Source organism: Rhea pennata, chromosome 1 (genome assembly GCF_028389875.1).
Source record: "Rhea pennata isolate bPtePen1 chromosome 1, bPtePen1.pri, whole genome shotgun sequence".
NCBI lineage: Eukaryota > Metazoa > Chordata > Aves > Rheiformes > Rheidae > Rhea > Rhea pennata.
The window spans coordinates 83,663,664-83,684,827 of record NC_084663.1 but is presented as its reverse complement, the minus strand read 5'-3'; the positions used below and the strand labels follow the sequence as shown (position 1 = coordinate 83,684,827).

The window sequence follows — 21,164 nt, the reverse complement described above, 5'->3', positions numbered from 1 at the left end:
TACATGAACAAGTTGTCTGCTCAAATGAATGATCAGGTAGGGACCATCCCTAAGAACTTAAGTCATGGACTTTTCCCTGAGACAATGGGATTTTGCCTTGCAGTACTCACAGGACCACACAGCTACCACAGAAAAGGCACAGTTTACTTCGGGAAGTAGTAGTACATTAGTATAACAAACTTCTGCATCCCCAGATATGCATGTATTTTATTTCATTAGAATACATAGTTCCCTTTCTCCCTTAGAGAGCTAGGGTATAAAGTGCCAGGAGAAATCCCAGACACTTACTGGACACTTAAAGACAAGAGTGTAACTGATTTGAGTGGGTCTTTACTGAGTGTGTAACTAAAGGACAGGAAACTATCCATTTATGATACCTATTCTGTCCACTTTCTCCTGCAGGACTGTGCTCCATAGCATAATTCCCCGAACATCATCTATTTTCTCTTTTGAATACCCAAGTAATGCAGTTTCTTGGGACAGGAAATGAGGAGAGATTTCCAAAAACCCTCAGAATGCTTCTTGATATTCTAGATCAATTTCCCTCCTTTCACTTTAACTCAAATTTCCCAATACATTTCCTGTATCTTCCTAAACCCATTTTGCTCCCAAATGACCACTGCTGATTTTGGTTGGACCCCTTATAACAGTGTGATATCAACAGGGTGATTTAATAGTAATAATGCTGCTAATTCATTGTTTCAGGTGTGAAGGAGAGATCTGAAATATATAGTATGTTTGAAAAACAAAGGGCTCCCTCTCAGGATACACACCTCATTCTGAACTTCAAAAGTGTCTAGAAAGCAGCAAAGTCAGAGACCTCTGCTTTCCTGACGTGTGAAAGATTCCTTTAGAGTACAGTGTAGTCGCTTACTAGACTGCCCACATCAACACCAGCAACATTAGCATAGAATTCAGGCACCACCATCTCAGGCACCTGTAATACTGCATGGTCATTGCTGGACTTTATAGCTGTTTGTAGGCACTGGATCAGGTCTGCTGGGGAAGGCCGTCTAATTGCATTCCACTGCCAGCAGGACTTCATGATGCTATACCTGTAGGATGGAGAAGTAGGGAAGAGTTTGGAATGAAAAGCACTAGCACCAAGTTTTACTACAGTTAAGACATCTCATACTTCAGTTAGAAACCAAAAAGGGAAAAAGATTGAGTTTAGTGTTCCCTTTTGAAACAGAAAACAGGATTCCTTATGGACAAAAGTGCCTCTGAATATTCAACAACTGTCTTCACAAGAGGAACTATAATGTCCAAGACCATTTCCCATGGATGGTTAATTCATTTCTGGTATAATTCCACAGCTTTCAGGAGAAAAGGAAAAAATTACTCCAGAATAGTCCTGCACCATGCAGGGAAGTAGGGAAACAGCAAAATAGAAGACAATAAAACAGAAACAAAATCGTATTTTAGAAATGTCAAAGAGAATAATCAAAGTTTCATGCAACAGAATCCAACATAAAGAGGTGGCAGGCATGTGAGAATAAGTCTCCACAGCTAACAGATAACTGTCAAGTTTTATTTGTCTCAAATCATTTGACTTTTTCACTTCCATTTATCTCTGCAGAGCTTCAACTCATTTGTCCAAAAATCAAGTGTCCTTACATGGTTTGCTGGCAGCTTGAGGGTTGTTTCATGATGTTCCGTTTCTGCAGGTATGGTAAAATGTCAGAAGGCAGCACCTCAGGATATGGTGGAGCACCTGGAAAGGAAAAGGAATAACATTAGAAAAAAAACATAAGGGAATGACTGTAGATAGCAGCTTCTAGGTAAGAATCTCTTCCCGTCCTACTACAATTGATTCTGCTTTTCCTACCACAATTCCTATCAACAGAAAGTCTAAAAGAATCTGTCAAGACTTTGCAGGTTGGAGAAAATGGGATGCTTATTTAAATGCTTGCTTTACAATCTCAGATTTGAGACTTTGGATGTTAACTTGTTAATTGGCTTCCTTACATCTCTTTTTTTATTTAATATTCTTACCTAATGTAATCATTTCATATAGTAGAATTCCAAAAGACCATCTGCAAGAAAACATAACAATGTTAAGTTTCCATTCTTGAATGAATGAGGTAGCTACCTTTAACAAATACAGACAATTAGGCATGACCTGCAGAAATTAGAAGGTATAAGCCACAAAGTGAGGTATTGTGTTGAAAATAGATATGCCTTACCATAAAGTTCAGGGCATGAAATGACACATAAAGAAGTGAAAGAGACAGGCCTGACAGCCAAAAGAACTTCCAGTCCAAAAATGAAAACACACATGTCTGCCTTGATGCTGGGGGCCTTCTTCAGGAGTCGCTCTGGTGCCTGCCACTTGAGGGGCACAATCTGTGTGACTGAGCTGGCACCGTATGTGTGAGTTTCATAGGCTAGCCCCAAACCACAGAGTTTGGCAGTGAAGTTGTGCTGAAGGAGGACATTCCTGGCAGCAATATCACCATGGAACAACTTCTTCTGCTCGAGGTAACCCTGGGAAGTTGGAGAAGAAGGCCACCATGGTCATTATAAAGAGAATTTTAAATAAAAGAAATTTTCATTTAGTTTTTTACCCAGCCTCCCTACTGCAGAATAGAAGTGTATGCTCAGCACTACAATGCAAGTATATCTGGCTCATTTTTAACAAACCACATCCTCAGTGCAAAGACAAAAAAGTTTCAACATCATGCAGAGACTTCTGATGCAAACAAGCCAGTAGGAAAAAAAGAGAGCAAATCTGAGCAGACTTACCAGAGCTGCTGCAACATGCTGCCCAACTTCATATACCTGCCTCTCAGTGATGTCAAAGGGGATACCATTCATTGTCATTACATCCTAAAGACAAAAGTGCAAACCTTGAAACAAACAAATGCCATAGCTTTGGGGTACTGGGGAACATGTTTCCTTCTAATCTAATAAAATAAGTGCTATATCTAACCTTATGCTCTCCCAGATGAATTCACAGATCAACAGTAGAGTGACTGAAAGATAAGGGCACACGTGATAGATGCTGATAGATGATAAATAAGATGAGTATACTAGAGACAAGTGGTGGATAAACTGAAGAATGGAAAAGAGATAAATAGGTTAGACAAGAAAGAGTATAGCGACAGTGCAGCATGACAATACACAGAGATCAATGAAAGAAATAACATATATTCAGTGATGAGTAGAAAAGCACACTTAAAAGAATGAACATCTAGGATCAGACTAACAGGCTATCTCTCTCTACTACTCTGTCTCTACTAGTAACCCCAGATGGATGGCCAATGATGCTTTTCCTGAGTAGCTTTCCAGCCTCCAGCTCTTCTCAGCTCAAGGACTTCCTGAGATGGTTAGGTTTCAACATGTTCAGTAACCTTTAACAGGTTATATTCCATGAATTTATTCAGTCTTATCTTGAACCCAAGTTAAGTCTCAGCATCCACAGCATTCAGTGGTAAATTCCATTATTCAACTCTCTTAATTTATTTATATGCCTTTCTTAATAATTTCTAACATTTGGTTTCTTTTTCAGCCTGAGTTGACAGTTTCATGGGACCAAATGCCTTCATAGAATCAGTCTCATTTCACTGTTCATCAGCTATGGTCAGATCTAAGCCCATCAGTTTATATGTGGAGCAAGGACTGCTTTTCTACATGCATCATTTCATTTTTAACCATACTGAATTCCATCTGACCCTTCCATTGGCCAGTCTCTCAGTCTTGGAAAAGCCTTCTGCAAGTCTTCACAGTCAGTCCTTATCCTGATGGGATGGTCAATCATCAGCCTTCATCCCTTCACTGTTATCCTGTTCTGTAACTCATTGATACATATAATATGTATCAACACCAGATCCTAGCATATATCCCAGCAGACCGTCACTGGTGACCTCTACTCATTGCAAATACTGACCTTGCACTTATATGCTCTGTTTTCTGCCTTTTAGTCAATTACTTGTCATTCAAGGACTTTCTCCCTGATGTCATGACTGCTCTATTTCCTTAAAAGTCTTTGGAGTGGGACTTTGTTGAAAGCTTTTTAGAAACTGAGGTAGTGGTATCAACTCTCATTCTCATTCTAATGCCTGCTGACTCCTTTAGAGAACTCCAATGGTCTGCAAAGTAGTCTGTAGTCTTTACAAAAAAATGTCAACTTTTCCAAACTATATCATATTTATTCAGGCATCCACTATTTCAGTTCCAGTTCAGATTGGCATGGAGATTTTTTGTGGGTATGGAAATAAACAGATATAAGACAGATATAAATGGATGCAAGGACAGATGAAAAGAATCCTCTATGACTTATGGATTGATATGTACCTAAGCAGTTTAAGAAGACATTTTGTCATCACTTCTTTTGACTCACCTTCCGACACGTCCATAAAAAAGTCAACAGGTCACCAAGAGACACATCCTCCATGATCATATAAAGTGGGAGCTGGTCTACACAGCATCCAACCAACTCAACCAGATTCTCATGATGGCCAAGATTTTGATGGAATTTAATCCTTCCCAGGAAATCCTTTATTTCCTGGGGACCAGCCAAGTCTGAAAGAACCAAAAAGATCCCCAGTCTGTCACCATATGGAGGCAGCAAAGAACAGGGCTAACAGCTTGAACATCAACATGAACAGCAACCTTCTTTGATCCTTACATAGTGCTTTTGAACAAATACTTCAAGAATCAAAATGTCACTCTGACTAGCTAATGTGATACTGAACACATCTTATTCTTGTCCAGTAGTTACAGTAGAGATCTGCTCAGCATCATGTCTTTGATATAGAGATCTATACCAAAATTTCTGTCATGTACATTACCTTGTAAGGCTTTCAGTATGACAGTCCTAGTCTTCCTGGGGTTCTCAGTTTTCAATTCTGCCCTGTAGATACTTCCACAGCTGCCATGGTGTATCAGCTCCAAGGTGCCTGGTGAGAGTTTTTCTCGTGGTATCTCCAGATCTTTGAGAGTCAAGGATACAGAATTTAGCAGACTACCCAGAACTGTCTCACTCAGCTGGAAGTAGTGGTTATCTGCTAAGTAGGATTCCTGCTGGTTCTTGGTATTCACTGGCAAAAAAAATACATGATAAATAAATACAGACGCAACAATAGCCACCCATCTATTCCCCTTGATTTGTGCTCCATACGGTTTTTAGAAATCAGGATGATGTAAGGAAGGGGACAGATTACTTGGGAGGATTATAAGAATGTTGTCAGAGTATGCAGAGATGTGAGGAGGAAGGCAAGGTCCATTTGGAATTAAATCTGGCAAGGGATGTCAAGGACAACAAGAAGGGCTTCTTCAAATATATCATCAGCAAGATGATATATTCCTCCCACTGGGGAAAATGTGGGCCTGCTACCAAATAGGGCAGGAGCCTGGTGACGAAGGATACAGAGAAGGCAGAGTTACTGAACACCTCCTTTGTTTCAGTCTTCACTGCCAAGGGCAGCTCTCAAGAATCCCAGAGCCTGGAGATGAGAGAGAAAGTCTGGAGAAAGGAAGAATTTCCTTTGGTTGAGCAGGATAGGATTAGAGATCTTCTAGGCAAACTTGACATTCACAGGTCCATGGGCCTGGATGGGATGCACCCACAGGTACTGAGGGAGCTGGCGGATGTTGTTGCTAGGCCGCTCTCCACCATCTTTGAAAGGTCATGGAGAACATGAGAGGTGCCTGAGGACTCGAAGAAAGCCAATGTCACTCCAGTCTTCAAAAAGGGCAAGAAGGAGGACCTAGGCAACTATAGGCCAGTCAGCCTCACCTCCATCGCTGGAAAGGTGATGGAACAGCTCATTCTGGATGACATCTCCAAGCACATGGAGGAAAAGAAGGTGATCAGGAGTAGTTAGCATGGATTCACCAAGGGAGAATCCTGCTTAACTAATCTGATAGCCTTCTGTGATGGAATGACTGGCTGCAGAGAGGAGGGGAGAGCAGTGGATGTTGTGTACCTTGACTTCAGCAAGGCTTTCAACACTGTCCTCCATAACATCCTAGGCAAGCTCAGAAAGTGTGGGTTAGATGAGTGGACAGTGAGGTGGATTGAGAACTGGTTGAAAGGCAGAGCTCAGAGGGCTGTCATCAGTGGCACAGAGTCTAGTTGGAGGCCTGTGGCTAGTGGCACCCCCCAGGGCTCAGTACTGGGTCCCATCTTGTTCAACTTATTCATCAGTGACCTAGATGAAGAGACAGAGTGGCTCCTCAGCAAGTTTGCCGATGATACCAAACTGGGAGGAGTGGCTGATGTGCCACAGAGCTGTGCTGCCATTCAGAGAGACCTGGACAGGCTGGAGAGCTGGGCAGAGGGGAACCTCATGAGGTTCAACAAGGGCAAGTGCATGGAAAAATAACCCTAGGCACCAGTACAGGCTGAGGGCTGACCTGCTAGAAAGGAGCCCTGCAGAGAAGGACCTGGGAGTTTTGGTGGACAATAAGTTGACCATGAGCCAGCAATATGCCCTTGTGGCCAAGAAGGCCAATGGTCTCGTGGGGTGCATTAGGAAGAATGTTGCTAGCAGGCCGAGGGAGGTGATCCTGCCCCTCTACTCAGCCCTGGTGAGGCCTCATCTCGAGTACTGTGTCTAGTTCTGGGCTCCTCAGTACAAGAGAGACATGGAGCTACTGGAGAGAGTCCAGCTGCAGGGCTATGAGGATGATCAGAGGACTGGAGAATCTGCCCTATGAGGAAAAGCTGCCAGAGCTGGGCCTGTTTAGCCTGGGAAAGACAGAGACGGTGGATCTTATCAATGTGGATAAGCATCTGAAGGCAGGGTATTAAGGGGGTGGGGACAAACTCTTTTCAGTGGTGCCATGTGACAGGACAAGAGGCAACGGGGACAAACTGAACCACAGGAAGTTCTGCCTGAATATGAGGAGGCATTCCTTCACTGTGAGAGTCACAAAGCAATGGAACAGGTTGTCCAGAGAGGTTGTGGAGTCTCCTTCTCCAGAGATATTCAAAGTTTGCCTGGATATAATCCTGTCTAACACACTGTAGGTGACCTTGCTTGAGCAGGGAGGTTGGACTAGATGATCTCCAGAGGTCCTTCAACCTTACTCATTCTGTGATTCTGTGAAATGTTGTTCCGTATCCCAGACCTTGAAAGGGTTCTGTTTGATGAAAAGATAGACTGAGAGCAAAGACCTCTACTATAGACACCTCTGTACTTGATTCTCATGTGGTGAAGCAACAGTCATTTTCATTTGTCATCAGCTACAAGTTGTTACAAAAAAACCCACACACAGGATGTTTGCCCAAAGGCCTTATTTTTGATCTCAATTATTTCCTTTAATATAGGCTGATGATGTGGCTGAAAGATCATATTTCCGTGCAGAAACAAAGTAGTTCAGATCTGAATTTCCATTTCCCCATGGCAGCATGTTTTTGCCATAATGACAGCCCTTTTCCCTACCTTCTCTCCAGTTCCTGTTTCCCATTATCCCCACAGCAGCTTGAAATGAAATTTCTTTAACGACTGTGTAGAAAATAGATTAATTAGATGTGATTTACATCAAAACAACTCATGATCAATTACCCTTGTGAAACTGTCCTTGCAGTAGCACCCATGAAGGCTGTAACACAAACAGAATTTGCAGCTCTCAAGTGATTTTACTATAGTATGTTAATCAGCCTATAGATATATGGTATGTTGGTTTTAATTCCTCAGATTCATCTATACTACAGATTCCATCTGTAGTATCCCACTACTGCAAGTGGGATAAAAGAGGTTCCCAATTTTCTTAATGTTCTCTGGGCTGCTGAATATCACACTTAGGCTCTTCAGAAATCCTATTGTCTAACAGCTCAAGCAATGGGGAAATGGGATTGACTTCTGGCCACTGAAACCAATACTCTTTCCTCTGTTTTGAAAACCATGATGTTACCTTGGTGTCCTGATGGTGATGATTCCTCCTGCTTTGTTCTCATACCCCGACAGTGGAGCCAAAGGATTACACTAACCAGGATGATAAAAGCACCCACAAGGAGAACTGGGACAATGATCACTTCAATTTGATATTCACGCACAACTGTCAGCAGAAGAAAATGGGAAGACCAGGAATGATCAGTATTGCTCTGAAAATGGCAGTGTGTGCAACATTGCCTGATGCATACTGATTCTGTACAACAGAGTAGTAATAACCTATTACCGTAATTTTCAATCCCCAAAGTATGTGTATCCACCCTATGTTCCTTAGAATAGCAACTGAACACTTTTAGTGTCAAATATCTAAACCTTCTGAAGCCACTGGGATTCCTGACCTCAGGTTACTTATTTAGGTGCCCAAATACAGAAGCTAGAAATTGTAGATACGTGCCAAATTATCATCCACTAGTAAAAAATGTATCTGGTCCTGGCAGAGGGGTAGGAAGGACATGAGAAGGACGGAAGTTGTTGAGGCTTCACAAGTCCTTGTAACAGTGCAATCAGAGGTATAGCTTGTTCCATTAAAATTATAGGGAGCATTTTAAAGAAATAGGGAGTGGTCACCTGATTTGGAATTGACTGAAGGCATCGCAATTAACAAGAATGTTGCACATAAATATCTTAAGTCCCCAGATTTGAAGGTGGTGCTATTGTGTGAGACAAGACACATTTCAGTTCCCAAAGATGACAGAAATTGAGTGAAGCAAAATCTCACAAGACTGGTCCTTAGGAAAGCAGCAGAAGATCTTTAATGACAATATTCTCAGGCTATAACCTCATCTTTATGTCTCTTTCAAGGTAAAAATACTCTAAGGTGGCTAATATTTTGTAAGATGAATCCCACCCTGCATGACTAAAGGTTGCATTCATGTGAGAGTTTCTACCCTGAGACATAATGCAAAGAAAGTTCAGTGAAGTTATTCTGTGTGGGCTTGGGATGGAGGTAAAGGAGAGTAAAAGGCTTTGCCCACTTTTAGCAAAGTTGGCCTTGTTCAGCATATGAAATCTTATTAAAGGAAGAAGTGCAGGCTTGTGAATCTTACCACATAGCTTGTCATTGCTGCTGCATTCCAGTAGCATGCGTGTGAATCTTCTTACATCCCCTGCCATGTTCAATTACAAGCAAGTATCACCGACCTCTGTCTTCTGCATAGACATGAAGAATATTGATAAAATCTGTCAGGAGGACAGGATGATTTATAAAAAGGTGGGTGAACTGAATGTGGAGATTCCCACTCCTTTGTCAATACTACTTTAATTGTAATAGTACTGTACTACTTTAGCGCTAGTATGAAAAAGGAGCACAGGAACTTAGAAGCTTAGAGAATGACATGGGATATCTGGTACCAAATTCTATGAACTGGTGAGAATTAAAGTTTTTTAGTGCTACAAAAGCAATTGGATACTGCTAGGCCTACAGGCTAACATATACACAAACATTCATAATTATTAGCTTAATTATATATAAATAATCTGGCTAGACTCTAACTTCTTAGATGCCAGAATGACTCAGCCTTTTATCTTCCATTTCACAACACATGAACAGATCAGAAGCATTTATACAAAATGTCATGCCTGACTACCGTACTTGCTACAACTCCTATTACTGCTCCATGGACACAGGGAAACAAGAAGTCTTGCCATCAGGGCTTCCCAATAGTAAGTCCATAACATTGTCAGGTCTATAATTAATCTGAATCATGACTTATCTAACTCCCCAATGTCCATCAGAGCACACTGGTAGTTGAAATTCCATAGTCTGTGCAAGCATGTACCTTTCCAGCTGTAATTTCAGCTATCGCTAGACCAATCCCTTAGCATTTGCAATCATACATTCACAAAACCTTCAGACTCTGTATATCACCTATACAACCTCACTTGGACAGAGCTAGATTCACCAGAGTATCCTGGTGACTTCGTACTGAGCCAGGATTGAAACACAGCTGTAGCCCCCCACCACACACACATACCTGATGTAGAATTTCAGCTGTGCTAAATTACAGGGGAAGCTTGAAGCAGTGGTGCTGCACTAACCTGGACTATTATTTTTAAATTGTGAGATTCAATGTAGTGAATGGTGATGGCTGACAGGAAGGTAAGGCATGCACATTTAGCCACTGTTACTTAAAAACATCACCAGAAGTTTAACATATGCAGCTTCACAAACAATTTCACTTAGAATGTTTTATAGGCAATGGAACCTTGATCTTGTAAGTACTTACTTCATTTTCAGCTATGCATAGAAGGCTATCATCCTCAAGAACAAATGTTATACATCCTTATAGTTACTATTGATGAGAGCTAAAACAATATGATGATATATAAAACAATAAACAGATTTTGTTCTCAAGGTTAAAATTGAGAAGTAAATTTATGCTTTTACCAGTTGCAAAAGCAAGGCAGTGCAAAGGGGAAAAGAGGAATATATACACACTTTAAAATATTGCAAAAAGTCTATTCCATTTTTCTATTCCTTTTTTTATTTCTTTTAATTCTTAGTATGGTAATAAACTCATTTGTTTTCAGAGTGTGACTGTAAAGTGAGTCAAGTCAAAAGAGTAATGATACAACAATAAAATCAATCTAAGCTTCTCTGATACATTATGAAAGTAAGGAAACTAAGTAAACCTACATTGGATATAACACACACACACACACTCACATGCAAATGCATAGGCAGAATACTAAGGGGAACAGTCCTAGCTTCTTTCATTCTCAGACAGATAGACACAGATATGTTATGCTGTGTCAAGACCAGCACTATCTAGATCAGGAGAACCAGAAAGCTGAACAATATATTCTGTATTACTTCCTACTTCTGTATTACTTCCTACTTCTGTATTACTTAGAATTTTGATTGGACAGTTGGTGCAATCACAGGTAAACTGTCAGCTTTTTTTTAAAAAAAAAATCTTCTGCACACATTGAAATCTACTCATTGAAGCTCTTGGTTCTTCGTTTCTCTGTATTATTTACTTTCAAAAATACATGCTTTCCCTGCCTAGGCCTATTTAATCTTTCAGCTATTATTCTGATTTTCTTCTCATTCAGTTCAAACTTCTTGACCTGAATCTTTATTTCTGTTGTTTACACAGATCCTGGAATTTTCCTTTTTCCCTTGGACATATGCATTTTCATTAGACGTTCTATTGTGAAGCAAATCAATGAGACTTGACCTCGTACTTAAGAAAACTAGTCTGATGTAGTTAGGAATGTAATAAAAAATGATAAATAAGAAGCATAGTACTAGGCCATTCTTCTTTTAGAATGTCAAGGACTAAAGTAATAGTGGTATGTTCCAGTTCAGCTTCAAATTCCAAAGCCATTTTGAAAGACACCTTACCTTTCATACAAGAATGCAAATTAAAATTTCTGAAACAAACCTTCTCAAAATGAAGGAGACAATGGAAGCAACAATAGGTGGTGAAGGTCTCTGCAAATGAGTTTTTAAAAGGTACTTGTTCCCATGAAGGGAGCTCAGAGACAGGAAACAATTTCCACTAGGCAGATTTGGCGGGATCAGAAATCTTTTGTTGTGGCAGAAGGAAATAATATTATTAATACAAATTTAATACAAATGTAATTTAATAAAAATTACAATTAATAAATTAATACAAATCAACCCAGATACAAACGCTTTGAGGGCAAAGCTCAATGTCTTATTAACCTTGTGCAGACATTACTTGGTTACCAGTGGACTGCAACCAAAACGGCAGTCAGCCTTTCTTTGATCAATAGCTGAATCCAAAGCCCCTTGGGCAACAATAAAGATTGCAGCAACTAGAAACAGCAGAAGCTGCTGCCCTTAGACAATGAGATACACTGCAAAACTTGAGCAAAATCTGGAGGCAATAGTGTTTGCAAACTGGTGCTATGAAATCACTTGGTAAATTGCAGAGTGTGTGTGGGAGGCAGGCATCAGTAATTACATAGCCATGCCAGGTTAGTGAGCCCCCATATCTGCCCTTCACTGACCACTTACTGCTGCTCTGTGCACATTTGCCAACATAATTAGCACTGAGGAACAAAGCGTTGTTTAACTTTCAGACACCTTTGTTACTGCCACCTCAGTAATTTTGACATAGCACAGGGAAACATGGGGACAGGAATAAGCAGTCAGAAGAAAGCAGTTGTAAGGGCTGCTTTAATCAGTTCAAAGAGAACCAATACTAAATATGAACATGGTTTTGTAATGCAACTGAGCTGAATTAAGTGATTACCACTGCTGAAAGAGGGGAGTATCTCTTTTCTTCCCTCTCTCTTCCCATTCCTCCTTGTTCTGCTCCCAGATGAGCAACTGATCACAAAGTAAACTGATTTAAACCACTAAATCAACAGAAGAATATTCGCTTTCGTTTTCTCACTTTAATTTCCTGACATTTTAGTGAGAGATATCAGTTTGCCAAGACAATTAAGCAAGTGCCAAAGGAGGCTCAAGGAAGTGTTAGGAACATACATCCAAAAGCAGCAACAGGGAAGACAGACCTCCCATTACTGAGGACTGTGAATCGCTAATTTGTCTAAAGGCACATTGTATAAACATCCCCTGTGTCAAATAGGTTCCACTGGCACTGAATGCCAGCATAAGTCCTACTGTGATTTTCTCCATCCTTTGTCATTCATTCTCACATGCATTCTGTCTCCTTACTTAGTGCTTCCACAAGCATTTCTGCTTGCACAAGCATTGTACAGCAATGCTGTAAAATGGATTGGGAAGCTGTTCTGTCCTAAAATTAACCATTCTCTCTTGCATGTTACACTGGACCTACTTTCTCAGCAGTCTTACTGTACGCTGTTTAAACTGCTAGGACTTAAAGAGTCAAGAAGCCTTAGTAATTGTGAATACTGAAAAGAAAAAGAAATACAAAGTTCTGTATGTCCGTAATAAACAATGGAATAGTTGGCTTGAGAACTGTAAGAATGGAAATTGTCTGCCATTCATTCCTACCATGTTCAGAAAAGTAAATGATGTATAAATTCATAATAAATAAACAGTTCATGAAAATGCCTGATTGTAACATCAGTTCACATTATAAAAACAAATTCATAAATCCATGAGTACTTACTAGCTATTCTTGCTAAAGTTATGGCTGATTAAATTAAATACTGAGCAAATAAAGACTAGGATTAATTGGGATCTTCAACAGACCCTTTAAAATATATTTTGTAGGGGCTGATGTGGGAATTAATGCAATCACTTCTCCAGACTTCCTGACCAGTATTAACTACACATCACTTTATTATCAAAATATCCTCACAGCTGTTTTTCAGTACTCATAAAGACCAACTGTAATATGACTACAGGTAGGTAACACACAGCTGAATAGTTACTCACTTCAATCTAGCATATTGCCTGGCTGATAAAAGGCAAAATAAATTCTTTAACCATGATGACTTCTGTATAATTTCTTGCAACACAGGTATCATATTCTCAGGCTTTTCCAGTCACCATTTCTGTATTGCTTTTATTCTTTTCTTCTCTTCTTCTGCTTATATGACCTTCAGAACATGGCCAGAAGACATGGCCCAGACAGTCACTGTGCACAAGTGGACTATACTGGCCATGCAGATGAAAGGGAGAGTGCTACTGAAGAACTGTAAAAACCAAAATGGTGAGGATACCATAATGTGTAGGCTCAGGAGAGCTTTGCTGTTGTGAAAATGGCACATGGGAGAAGAGGGAGAAGAAAAGAAAATGGAAAAGCAGACAGTAAAGCAGACTTCCTCTGCAGTGTCTACTATTTTACTAAAAGCAGCATAACAAACTAGCCAAAACAATTCCCAGAGCTGCCAGAACAAACAACTTGATACCATAGGAACATACTTCTGCAGAAAGCTACTTATCTGTTACACTGCATATTCTGTCTCCCAATTCTTCTGCCTTCAAGCAGACCTTAGGGGCTATTTCCAATACCATGGCAGTCTCCAAGGAGATCATGACATCTTGGTAAGTTTTTTGTGGCCCATTAAGTTATCTCATCTCTCACTGTAATGTGCCTCTGTGCTACTAAGCAGCATCTCCAACTGTGCAGAATGGGGAATTCTGTTGATTCTTGGTCATAATGTACCAGACAATAATGTACTATAATGATTCCTGGTCATAATGTATGAGAGCTACCTCACTTCTGTCCTGAATAAGACTTGTTGGTAATATCATGGAGACTGCTGTGCTAGAATATGATAAATTTCTAGCTATAAAGATTTGGTAATCCAATTCACATTCCCACCAGTCAATAGCCATAACACCCTGAAAGAAAACAAAGTGTTTCAAAAAACAACGTACAATGACATAAGATCTCTTGCCCCCAAATTACTAGCAGTGCCTGAACATCAAAGCAGACTAGCTGCTATTGAAGTATATTAGGGAGTGAAAAAAAATAAGATTGACCACTTCCGAAGAGTTAGATCATGGAGAGAACAGCAAATAATGAGGTTCACTCCGCTGTTTGAACAGATGAGTAACTTATGGCAAACTTGGTCTCTTCTGCTCTTGGGAGCAGCAAATAATAAGCAAAGTCAGCAGTCACTACTGCATTGAGAAATATGGGTGAGGAGGTCTCTGCACTGCTGTGCTTTTTTGCTACCAAGGTTAGTTCAAATCAGCACCACATCACTGCATATATACAAGACCTCATGATGTTAAATTTTGCTTAAACTTAGACTATCTCAAAAAATTAATTTTATTGTGTAGCATGAGGAAGTTCTGAGTACAGAAGTATAACACTGTGCAGAAACCGAATAGTGATTAGGACAATTTTTTTCTAATGCAGGCAAGCCATTTATATTTTTTCTGAAATATTAATATCTATCTTTATCAGATTCCCTCGAAATTAAGGCCACAATAAATTATATCTCATACGCAATCTGAAAAAATAAAGTAAAGCCCCTGAGAAATACATTAATCTGAAGACCTCAGTGAGAAAGCTGTTTAGCCTATGAGTCTGGAGGACAGATTCTCGACAGCACAGTCTTCCCTGTGACTTTCATTTATGTAGTTCAAAATCACTTGCTACTTTTGAAAATGCTGGTCATTCTGTGCCTGCCTTATTACCCAAACTCTGATTTTGTTGGCAGCTGCAAGCATGAAGCCTGTAACAAACCCCAGCCCAAACCCAATACAGATACTCTGGAACATTGTGACAGGAAAAGCTGTGACAGGATAAAAGAATGTAGGCACTTTTAAAAGATGGACATACATTTCCCAGTGTTTTGATGTTTATTTGGGCATTTAATGTAGGTTTTGCTTTTACATTGAAGATGCAGTTCATGCATGCGTACACACACACACACACAAATATATGTGCACAGGTAAACATGTAGAAAAATCTAGGTATCTGCACTGCATCGCATTACTTGTTAACTTCTTTACAGTTGAGAGATAATGCTGGAAATCAAATATGCCTTAACTTATTTCATTTAAATCAATCTGAGTGTAGAAGAAATATCTCTCTTCTCAAGCCTCCAAATAATCAGGATACATAAATTTGTTACCACAGGTAACTTCAATATAAACAATAAGCACATGCACAGCTGTGTATGCATACATACATGCACTCACATATATAGACTCTGTATAGTTACATCCTAGTTCAGGTTAATAAAAGTCTTTTCAAAGATTTAAATATTCATTATCTAATTTTCACATAGCATTTTCTTTCACTTACCTGAATTATACCACTTCTTTCGTCCTGCAGTAGTCTCTCCCCAGAGCTCATCTCCTGCTGCTTTGTAGTTTGTCTGAGGCCTCTCCTGATAATGCTGATGGTTATACCTTGTGTGGCTTTACCTGCTACTTCTTAGTGATTTTCCTACCTCAGACCTGCCCAACTTCTATTCTTTACTCTTCAAAGTCTTCTCAGCTGTCTCCCCAGAGGGATCATGTGACTGCTATGTCTAACATGCCAGCTGATAGGTAGGCAGACACTGGTAAAACGGGTCTGCCGGGCTGCTATGCATAAACTGTTCACTCTCTGGTGACAGAGAGTTAAGACAGAGAGTCCCAGGTGGGGGCCTCAGTGCATAATGTGAAAGCAAACAAACAGATCTAGTGGGATAGACTAATGTAACAGACAGTGATCATACACTTCAGACAAAAGGTTCACTTTTAGAAAAACAAATGGGTACTTGGAACAGAAAATCTGTACAAAATCCTTAAAAGCCTCCGGATGCTGAAACTACTTTCTTAGCAAGAATAGCTCCTAATGGGAGCAAATAAAGAAAGGGAGGAAACGATATAATGCCAAAATACGCTATAAGGGAAAGAGGCAATGTAGACCTTCTTCACACTCAGGCTTGTTTATATCCCGCCTATCTGGGCTGTCCATGCCTTCTGCCAACATCTTCCAAGTCCTGCTGTCAGCCCTCCTCACCCTTTCCTCCAGCCGTGACTCCCCACATAGCCCTGACAGTGATATCCACTCCTGCTTTTCATTCAGCCCCTTACAAATCCATCCTGAGTTCCCCAAACAGACTTATTAATACCTCTTGAACTTGCTCTACAACCTCTTCCTGTTACTATGTCCTTGAGGGCACCATACAGCTCTGCAAGTGACCTTAGCTCTGAGCAGATCTAAAGTATATTCTTCATTGTGTTTTAATTCTTCATTATTTCAGTTCAAGAGAGTTTAAAATTTGCCTGTGTATTTACTTCCCAGTTGTTGGCCTGCAGGTTCCTCCTAGATTCTCCTCACCTATCACTGTATAATCTTTTAAGTTTCAGATTCCTGACTCCTGGTTATATGAGTCTGTGCAAGATTATTTGCTTCACTTTTTCATAGAGGCAGCTGTATTACAAGAGAAAATAACATGTAACCTGCTATTGAGAGACAAAGTTCATTTCACAGGCAATGACACATCACAGGTGGCTTTGAGATATAGAAGATGATATAATCTCTGCCAGCTGCTTGTGCAAAACCGACTGTTCCTATTAACACTTTGGTGTTGTGGGAAGATTTTAGTTGTAGATGCAATAGCATTAGATACAGAAATACAGTAGTTCATTTAGCCATAAAAGAGACTGCATATAAATGTATTTGTATTTGTAATAATAGTACATCCTGAACTTCTCCCTGCAACTATTCTTCCACCCCACACACAGTGCCTGTATGGAGGAAATGGTGAAAACAGCAGTAGTTCTCTTCATTGTCTGATCTCTCTATAGACTAGCAACAGGCAAAATAGTGTTAGTGGAAAAGTTCTGTGATGTGGACTTTTGCCCCCCGAGAAGCCAGGAAAGGCATTATCTAGACTAAAAATTCAGTACAACTACAGAGTGTAGGCTCAGGCTGTGGTTGCTATTGTCCTTTTACATTGGTGCTAACTTGTGTAGACTCTGAGAAGTATTTTCTCCATGATGAGGCAGAAGATCTGTCCTACACCCTGTTCCCTATCAAGAAGTGGGTAAATTGCAAAAGATAGTTCTTCATTTAAATGGGTTCTTTATTAAAATGTGTGCCTTTCCACGGGTATACTCACTAAGGACAGCTGGAAGAACCTATTCAAATTTCCTGTTTAAAAATATGATAATTGACCATCTTCTTCCCCCTTTTTCCTGCTCCCAATTGTAGAAAATAGAGTGGGAAATGCAAAGGTTAATATTCAAGGCATGCATATAAGGAGCAACCACTGCTGCTGTTATTTTCCCCAGTCAGTCTTCCTGCTATGCTCCCAGACTGGTTGGAGAAGATATTTTAACAGTTCAGAGTTCAGGCCTGTGACTAGTCTTCCTCACTGATCCCTAAGCCTTTCCCCCTGTTTGGTTTGGACAGCAATTAATCATTGTCATGTTTCGATCTGCAAAAAGCAAACTTTCCCGCTACAAATCTGTGCATACCCACAAAAAAACACTGCCTGTTGAAATGCTTCTTTCCATCTGTTTCTTTTTTTTTTCCTTAAGCAAGTATGACTAGGTACACTGTAGAGTAGTAGATTGGCAGTCAGTCTTATTAACTCAAATGTACTCTGTATCTCCAGAGCAGCTGCAGCACACGTAGCAACTGTGCAAACCACATACACTCAGTAGCCTCAACAATAACATCGGGGACTGAGAGACAATTCAACCACAATCCATTCAGCCTTATGGCCAATGTGATGACCATTAACAAATGTGCTAATTTTGTAGTTCAACCTCTGGAAAGTCAGCAAATATAAAGGAACTACCACTGGACCAGAAAAAGCACACTTCAAATGAAAGGATCCCCTTCATAAATGTCATTGAGGTATTCACATTTCCTGCAGTACTTTAGAGGTAGTAAGGTCTCAGCCATGCTTTCACATCCCAGTGTAAGATTTAAAACCATGGATCATGGCTCATGGACAGTGACTGATTCTTTCATCAGCCTCAGCCCACTGAGAGAGTACTTATTCCTTTGTTTCTACTAGCCTGTTACGGGGTAAGAATCAGAAGAGGTGATCTAAAAGTGAAAGACACATTCCCATTGTTATTGTTCCGCATGAGCTTTGCCTCTGCCTATTTAACGTTCAGATTTTTCTTGAAAATGCCAGTTCTGTTGTGATTTTACTTTTCCTATGAAAGTTTTGTTACTTAAAATTTCCAAAGAAACAAAGGTATGGGGGGGGAGAGAGTAGCATTACTTGAGAAGATAGAAAAAAATACAAAGCTTCTCTCTATGAAATCAACGAATGATTATGCATCTATCCTATTCAGCCAGTTGAAGGTCCAGTAATTTGCCAGCATTTCCTCTGTTCAGGGTCAGGCAATCTAATATTTTTTTTCCTCTACCAACAATAGTTTTTTCCTTCTCCTGCCAAATTCACCTTGCTATTCCTAATTCTTTTCTTAAATCTAAATGGAAATTTCTTTTGAACATTTTGAACAATTTTGATTAATTGCTGTCCAATTCTTTGGGCTCCCAGAATCAGCACAAATTCATAATATAACTTGATAGATTAACTATACTCTCTCCTGGAATTCCAGCATTAATGGATGAACTGTTAGATTGTAAATTAGGTGCAGCACATAACTCACTTAGTTAAGTTTTGTGAAGAGTTTCTGAATGCTCTTGGTTTTTTGCTCGAAATATGTGAGCACATCTTAGTAATTAACATCCTGAATATAATGTGGATGCATTTTTTACTTTATTCCTTTCATCTTTTTATGTTCCTTTTGTTAAATATATATACTTTTTTCTGAAGCTCCTGCTCTGTCACTCTATTTTTACACTGTTCAAGTTTTCCAGTGGGAATCCTACAGCTCTCGCTGAAAAAAGCTAGAAGCAGGTGAATAGAGCTACAGTGACCTAAACCTTCAGTCTAAGAATGTAATAAATTGCAGAACTTCACAAAAAAAAAAGAAGTAGAGGAGCCTCTTGAAAGGGGGCAACCCTGGAAAGGTTGTCCATAGAGACCTTATAAAAGCTAGAAAGTACATCTCACCAAGGGCTATAAGATTGTTATATAAAAATGCATTTAAAAACTATTCTATTTAATAATGTTATTTTTTTAAATCTGAAATTCATCCTCTATCACATCACTATTTCCTAAAGGATACTAGAGAAAAACAAACAAACAAACTGAAACATACTGAAACAAAACAAGTTCTGGTCTGCTGATTTAACTTGAAATGGATTTTATCCCATTTATTAAAATGGAGTGGCAAGGTGGCTGGTAACTCTTGGAATTACATACATTCTAGAATAAATAAATGAATAATTTTATATACACACGATGCTTGCTGTCCAGGTTTACATAGACTAGTATAGCAGTATTAAAAAGCAACAACACTAAAATTAAGAGCCTCCTAATGACGTATGAACACACACATGTATAACGGGAAGCAGGATCTGCAAGACAACTTAATGGCACAGAATTTAAGAGCTGAGGTTACATAACATTAAAATGACTGTGCTGTATCAAACCAGTGGTCCATCTAGCCTAATATGCCTCAAATAGCTGTCAATGAGGGAGCCCAGGGAAGTGAAAGACCATAACAAACATAAAATGGTATTTCCCTTAGTACTTTCACTATCTGCTAGTAACCTGTGGCTCAATGATTTCTTTACCCAAATATGACTTTTTTATATGTCTTGAAGGAGTTTGCTCAACTGATTTTGAATGTCTGTAAAATTTTACCAGTACAATGTGCTATGATAAATTCCATGGAGTTAATGGAACTTGTGTCAATGAATACTTCATTTTGTTTGTTTTGTAGATGGATTACAACCCCCAAAGTTCCACTTGTTCAACTGGCTTGGCAGTGATAATATCAGATGAATGTTATGCACTCTCATGCACTTTGAAAATACACATTTATTCAATCATTTTCCTATTTATTGTGGCAACCCCCCTCCAAGACTTTCAATGATAGTGTTTGCAAATGAAAAAGCAAAACAAGAAACAGTTCAGACAGTTTAAGGTTTGGATACTCAACTAGAACAGGACGATTTGTGACGCGAGCAGCTCAGGGAAAGACTTGAATCTAGGCCTCCTATGTACCATTTAACGCCTGACCAGCCAGCTCTTGACAAACTTTGAGTCTTGTTTCTCTGTCACCAGAAAATTTCTTACTCTTCTTACTCTTCTTTGATTATCAGTGCAAGCACCTTCTCTGATATTTTTAAAGATAAAAATAATGCAAAAGGAGAGATGAACCCCTGCAGAAAAAGCAGATGCACTTAGCACTGAACTTTCATAACTTCAGACCACAGGCATGAGCCTTAACTTTGGGTTTATATTTTTCCCAAGAATTTCCAAAATTACAAGGCTTCCAGTGCAACTTATGTTGTCCTTGCTGCATATGTCACAAGTCAAACAGCCACAGTCAGCAAAGAAACTCGAAGCACTGATGAAGACCCACACAAGGCAAAGGATGGTTCTTTAAGCATCTCTACAACTTCTTAACAGGATGCACATACTTAATGTTCTTCATATAGAATATCAGAATACTTATATTAATAACAAAAGACAAGAAATCAGATGCATAGGACTCTGGGGACAGTGAAAGAAACAGCAAAAAGGGAAAGAGGGTATTAATCTTCGGCTTTCCAGCCTCTGGGAAAAGTTAATTACTTATGTGGCAGGCAGGGGATGAGATACTATCGAGTAAGCAGAAGATAAGATCTGCCAGAGAACCATGGCAGAAGCCAGGTGAGCGGAGAGGCTGGATTAATGGGAGGGCCTGGCCCTGGTTTTGACTGCGGGTTCCCTGCAGCCGGGGAACCCTGCTGCCGGCCACGGGAGTGCCCGTGCGGTCTCCAGCGCGCTGGCGCATCACTGCTTCTGGGCCCCGGCTGTCACGTGACT

The 21,164-nt window shown here is 39.8% G+C and overlaps 1 protein-coding gene across 1 annotated transcript; it reads right to left on the bottom strand.

Annotated features, from left to right (window-relative positions):
- Nucleotides 1–829: 829 nt before the first annotated feature.
- Nucleotides 830–9,014, bottom strand: STYK1 (serine/threonine/tyrosine kinase 1). Its single transcript, XM_062571054.1, has 9 exons — nt 8,948–9,014; nt 7,864–8,007; nt 4,794–5,042; nt 4,343–4,524; nt 2,746–2,829; nt 2,279–2,487; nt 1,996–2,036; nt 1,618–1,714; nt 830–1,055 (listed from the first exon to the last, which is right to left on the bottom strand). The coding sequence occupies exons 1-9, from the start codon at nt 9,012–9,014 to the stop codon at nt 851–853; spliced, it is 1,278 nt and encodes a 425-aa protein (XP_062427038.1). The 3' UTR covers nt 830–850.
- Between the last annotated feature and the right edge of the window lie 12,150 nt (nt 9,015–21,164).